The 6,000-nt window shown below is 51.4% G+C and overlaps 1 protein-coding gene across 1 annotated transcript in view; it reads left to right on the forward strand.

The window, feature by feature from the left end:
* Positions 1-4,909, forward strand: part of LOC147448137 (putative H/ACA ribonucleoprotein complex subunit 1-like protein 1) — a gene marked incomplete at its 5' end in the record, with an annotated part of 70,691 nt that extends 65,782 nt beyond the window's left edge. The window contains 4 exons of the mRNA XM_086524498.1: positions 3,841-3,989; positions 4,072-4,187; positions 4,273-4,334; positions 4,413-4,909. Of these exons, the coding sequence (XP_086380624.1) occupies positions 3,841-3,989; positions 4,072-4,187; positions 4,273-4,334; positions 4,413-4,498 (413 nt within the window). The remainder of the gene's footprint in view (positions 1-3,840; positions 3,990-4,071; positions 4,188-4,272; positions 4,335-4,412) is intronic.
* Positions 4,910-6,000: the final 1,091 nt, after the last annotated feature.

The raw sequence follows: 6,000 nt of genomic DNA on the forward strand, positions 1-6,000 counted from the left end.
AAAAAAAAAAAGAGAAAAGACTCTCTAAGAGAGAGAGAGAACTGATGCTTTTGATTTTAAAAGCTTTTGGGGCTCTGCTTTTGGGCATCCCTTGTAACCTTTAAATTAGTGGTGAGGGCCTCACTCCTCAGAGCATCTGGACGCAGAGTCTGAGAGTGAAACCCTAACCGCTCTCTTGTACTTTGATGATTGATTAATACAAAAAGAAATACCGAAAGGGGCGCCAGTCTTTGGGGCCAATATCTCTAGGCACGGAACTCCGCCGGCCAGTGCAAATCTATTGTGATCTGTGAATTGTTTTGAAGTGGTTATTTGGTGCTGTCGCGGTTGATTCTTGACTTGGAGTGTCTAAGTCTGTTACACAATCGGCCCCGCTGTCGCTGAAACTGGGGCCCACCTAGTCCCTGCACGTTCCACGAGACGTGCTGTCGCGGTTGATTCTTGACTTGGAGTGTCCAAGTCTGTTACACAATCGGCCCCGCTGTCGCTGAAACTGGGGCCCACCTAGTCCCTGCACGTTCCACGAGACGATCCTCATGGGGAGCGAGAGAGAACAGATGCTGCCGCAGCAGCAAGACGGGCTATCTTCGAGGCGGGCTTGGATGGGGAGTAATCCGCATCCGAGCGTCCTCTAGATAGGCGAGACTGCATTGAGTGCCTAGCCCAAGCCCAAGCAGAGCGAGCTGTGCGTTAAGCAACCTCCCCTGTCTAGGAGTCCTCATGAATGTATACATAGCAAGGCAAACACTGCGTATCAGCAAAAAAGTACACCACAATGTGCCTACATCCTGCAGAGTCTGGGGGTGTCACCGCAAACTTGGCCAGTGGCCACAAAGTTTGCAGCAAATCTGTAACTCCAAGTTCTCCCATGTGGTGAGAGAACTCGAGAACCTGTGTATGCAACCATCCCACCACTGAGTCGAGGGACCACTCTGTCTCGGTCCTACCACAGAGGGGGAAGGAGCAACCAATTGTTGAGTCCAAGGCCTCTGTCCCCCTAGCGGCGAGGAACAAAGCATGGACCCTGAAGCAGGCTGCCTCATGGTCTGCTGCGGAATCGCCGAGAAAGCGAGTGAACCCGTAATCGAAGAAATCCCAGCGGTGTCGGAGGTCAATGCTCGTCAGACCACGAGGGATAGTTGCAAGGGAAGATGTCTGAATCTGCAGAGGGGGCCGCAAGAAGGGCTGACCCTCTCTCGCTAGGTGACTCGTGGCAAAAGCGCTGCCAAGAGATCTCCTAGCCGCCCGCGAGGGACCAGTCTCCTGAGTCGACTGTGGTACTGAAGCAGGAGGAGGGGGGAGAAGGAGCTGGGGGGGGGGGGGGGGGGGGGGGGGGGGAGAGGAAGAGAAACGGGGTGGGGCGACAGAGGCAGGGGGGTGAGATGGGGAGTGGACGGGAGCAGAGGGCGGGGGGGAGGATGAGTAGGAGGAGGGGATCTCTGAAGGTGTGGCGGTTGGCGAGGGTGAAGCGGAGGTGGAGGCTGGCGTAGGGGGCTCCTCCTGCTCAAGAAGACCAAAGCGGTTCCCCGTGGGAACCCACTGCTGCTGAGTAGGCACCTGAGGGCTACTCTGAGTGCCAGGCTGTCGCTGTGGCCCCTGGCGTCGACGGCCACGAGCCTGTTGCCACCCCTCCTCCGTTGGAGCCCCAGGCTCGGAGGGTGGCTCTGAATCTGTGCGCTGTGCTGCTGGCTGTGGCTACGGCCCAGCCTTGGTAGTCTGGGACTGAGGCTGAGGTGCAGGTCGTGGCCTCCTCCGTGGACAGGCCTTCGCTAGGTGGCCCATCTGTCTGCAAATGAAGTACTGGTTCGGGAGACCTGAGTACTCCACACTCTGTTTAAACCAACCCCTACTCACCCGAGGTAGAAGGATGACCTTCGGGAGCGTGTGGGTATCTCTGACCAAAACTCGAACTGAAGGGATGCCAGCCACCTTGGCAGCTACTGATGTTGCCGTACGAGGTGTCTCCAGGACAGTCCCGATGGCGGAGCCAATCCTGGAGAGAAGTGGAAGGTACTCCCTCCGTAAACGCGGAAAGCAGACTGAGATGGGGATGTTTGCCTCCTCTACTAGCACATCCGAAGTCGGGTCAAAACCATGTCGCCACTGTCGAAAGTGGGCGCGTGATGCTCGGATGGCCAGTGGACTCATAGCTATGACCTTGGAGGCCATCTCGGAGGTCTCGAACTCGATCCGGTAGTACCCCCGTCCGAGAATCTGGACATCCAAGATCTTGCCCACCTCTGTGAGAAGGCGGGCCTGGAGAAGGTCTCGTAGCTCTCCTCTGCTAGGTCGGGTGCCAAGAACCTTGCAGATGACCGAAGTCGCCTGCAAACGCTCTACCTCTGCGGCAAGGCTCACTTGCTCTGTCGGCGAAAGAGCAAGTCGAATGGTGGGCTCAACGGGGTCGGGCGAGGGGGCTTCAGGCGAGTCCCTCTGTGGCGAAGCTGGAGCCTCCATCTGTGTCTACTGCTGTGGCGTAAGAAGAGGATGGTGGGCGGAATCTGCAACTAGGCACGCAAAGCACTGCCCCAAAACGGAGTCAATGCTGTATGTACCGATTTGCAGGATGTAACTCGGAGGAAAAAGAGCAGGCGGGCCGGGGGGGGCAACGGGCGGGGACGGCTAATGCGGGAGCGCTAGCAGCAGCGGGCGGGGGCGGCAATGGTGCGAGCGGCTGCAACAGGGGGTCGGCAGCGGGTGGCAGTGGCGGCAGGGGCGGGCGGGGCTGCAGCAGCAGCAGTGTCGCGAGCTGCTACAGCAGGGGTGGGGCAGCGCGCGGACAAGCAGGGCAGCAAGGGGGGCAGCGAGGGCTGGCGGGGGGGCAGAGAGGGCGGTGCTTGGGGGGGGGGGGGGGGGGCGATGGCGCAGCGAAGGGGAAACAGCAGCAGCGAGCGGGTAGGTTGGGTCTCATGAAGATACACTTGAACCAAGAATGGGTGAAACTGCGCCAAGAACGATGTCTCTTCCCTTGAAGCTATCCTCAAATGCGTCTACATCTAGCTTCATTCATCTATTACAATTCCATGTTGCCATTTTACGGTTGGTCCCATAGGTCTTGCACCGTCATGCGGTACGTCTTTCCAAAACCACTACTCTCCCTCCCCTGTAGAAAACAATTTTCCCTTTATCCCTTGCTGCCTTCTTCTCTGGCATCAGCTCTTGCATGTGTGCTACTTGTGTTAGAGTGGTCATCACCCAAAAATATCCTAGTTTGCTTGAGTGTTGGTCTCTTCTTTAGGAAACACTTCCTAGCTTCCAATGTAGGGAACCTGTGTGAGTGAGAGAGAGAGAGAGAGAGAGAGAGAGAGGGTGTACAAGCCTTGTGGGCAACTTTGCGACCAATAGATAACGCCACAATATCCCCCCCCCCCACACACACACAATGTAAGCCTGGAGTGTTGGGCGATCATACCACAATCTGACACTCTATCATGAAATCAAGTGTAAATATGAGCGATGGTTGGGTTTATTGTGCGTTTCGTGTCATTAATGCGGTAACGTAGCAGTGCTTTTACCATGGAGGGTGTCACTATGTTGGCACCTTATTATTGGCACGAGGAATGTGATGTTGCCTATCGAAAAGAACTGTATTGATCAAAAGAGCACTTCCATCGTGATGACGAGTCTAAATGGAGATGTGAAATTGGCGTGTTTAACTTTCAACGTGAGATTAAGAAAGTGGGTCTGTTTATAATGGACAACTTTGACATTGGCTTGTCATGATGTTAATAATTTGTGTAGAAGGTTATATACGTTTCCAGAGCTTTTTAACTTTCAATGTTCTGGCTTGCATCTCTGGAATAATCTTGGTCTCACTGTCTGTCGTGTTTTGAAGAGCAGAAGTGGCAACTTTCCTCCATGCATGCGAAGGTGAAGCAGTGATAAAGCTTATCAATGAGAAGATTCCTTACTTCAATGCACCGATCTACCTTGAAAACAAGACCCAGATAGGGAAGGTGGAGGAAATATTTGGTCCCATCAATGAAGTGGTACGTTTAACTGATTGCTAGGCAGACCGTAACAAATATCTTCCACGACCTCACATTTAGCCTCTTTGTTTGTGGTTTGTAGTTCTTCTCAGTAAAAATGCTGGAGGGTATCATCGCTACATCATACAAGTCTGGAGATATAATTTTCATTGATCCAGCAAAGCTTCTTCCGCTACAAAGATTTCTGCCCCAACCACAGTGATTCCTGGCTGCAGAAAACTGTGTTTTAAAAATCTAATACAAGTTGCATAGTTTGGTTACATTTTCGTTTTTCCTTGTTCAGGGGCCAAGCTGGAACACCATCAGGGGGTGGCAGAGGGGGTCGGGGCCGAGGTGGACGTGGAGGTGTGCACTTGTTGTGCGATCATTTCCTGCTTTCTCATGTGTTGTAAGGCTAATGTTTTATCTCTCCTTTCCTTACAGGTGGTAGAGGTGGACGTGGCTTTCGTGGTAGAGGAGCAGCTGGTGGACGTGGGGGCAGTCGTTTCAGGGGCAGGAGTAGGTCGTGAAGTGGACAGCTCTATTAAAATCTTCGCTTTCAGCCTAGTTCCGAGATAATTTCTGAAGAGGGAGACGACAATCCCCCGTCCACGCATGGTTTGTATTAAGATTGACATGTGAAAGAGGGGAGCCTTTAAAAGCCTCGCAATTCACAATCGTACAAACTACGAGGTTCCCCCAGGATAAAGATGTCTGCCGAATGTACAATACAGTTCAGAGGTGCTAATATTGATTGATGCACATGCTTAACGATTTAACGTTGTTTGGAGGATACATTTATGTGCAGATGTGTTATGTATGCGCGCGCGCGCGCGAGAGAGAGAGAGAGAGAGAGAGAGAGAGAGAGAGAGAGAGAGATATGAAATGAAATGTTATATTATAGTCTTCGTAAGGTCAAAATGAGACCAAACGGTTACATCCATGTGTAACTAGTAGTAGAGTGTTTTGGGAAGATAAAGATAAAAATAGTACCTTGTATGTAAGCCTATCCTCATCATCATCAACATCCTCATCACATAATACATCACCTCAAAACATATGGAGAGGGGTGCGATCACATGAGGCTAATGAGGTGCACAATGGTGATCATCCCATGAGGCCTCTCGTGTGTCTATGTAGTATGGCCTCAATGTCCTCCATGGTGAGCTGGGCGTGCTCGATGTCACTCAATGACTCCGAAGTAGACCTCGTCTATGGTGTGAAGAATCTTGGGCGGTGTGATCGGCCAAGTTGGATGGCTTGAACAAGAAGAATGCGCCAATGAGGGTGTGATTGGGTAACTTGGGTGGGCTATCCCGAGTAGTTCCTTTGTAAAAAGTGGTGATTTGGCTTTGTATGGATCCTCTGTGTACGTACTTTGCTCCTAAGGGTAGTCTTTGAGTCTGCGGATCTCTAGCAAGAAGAGACCTAGGCACCTCCGATCATAGTAATCCATGATGCGGGATAAGGGGCCAAAGCCCTTTCTAAATAAGCAATGAAAACGTTTGCGGAACTCTTAATATGTTGTGCATAGGTAGATATAGTGCTCCTCTTATCTTTGGCTCTCTTTGACAAACTTGGCATAATCTCTCCTCTGGGGGTATACCTCTGTATTGGCCAATCTATATCTCCAACTAGCGAGATGAGGTGTGTAGCTAACCAATAACACATCTAATGTCGTGAGATAGGTGGGTGTCCATATACTTGGGGTGCGAGATAACCCATCATCTGACATTTGGAGAAGGTCTCAATAAAAACCCATCTTTATCCCTAACTCATGTGATTGAGACAACCGAGTCCTCCTAGTATTCAGCTAAGTCCTCCGAGTATCTAGTAGAGTGAGATCATGTCTAATAATTGTTAGGTGTGGAGCTTCATTCACCGCTTGTAATTTTTATTCTAAATAACGCACATATTGTAAGGCCCGTGTTATGAGGAGAAGCCATCGTGCGTGGGAAAAATCACTCGTCGGAAAACTAACGGTGACAGGAAAACGGTTGGTCGGTTGTGAATGGCCGGTGGATGAGTTTCA

Source organism: Adiantum capillus-veneris, chromosome 11 (genome assembly GCF_014529385.1).
Source record: "Adiantum capillus-veneris isolate H3 chromosome 11, ASM1452938v2, whole genome shotgun sequence".
Classification (NCBI taxonomy): Eukaryota; Viridiplantae; Streptophyta; class Polypodiopsida; order Polypodiales; family Pteridaceae; genus Adiantum; species Adiantum capillus-veneris.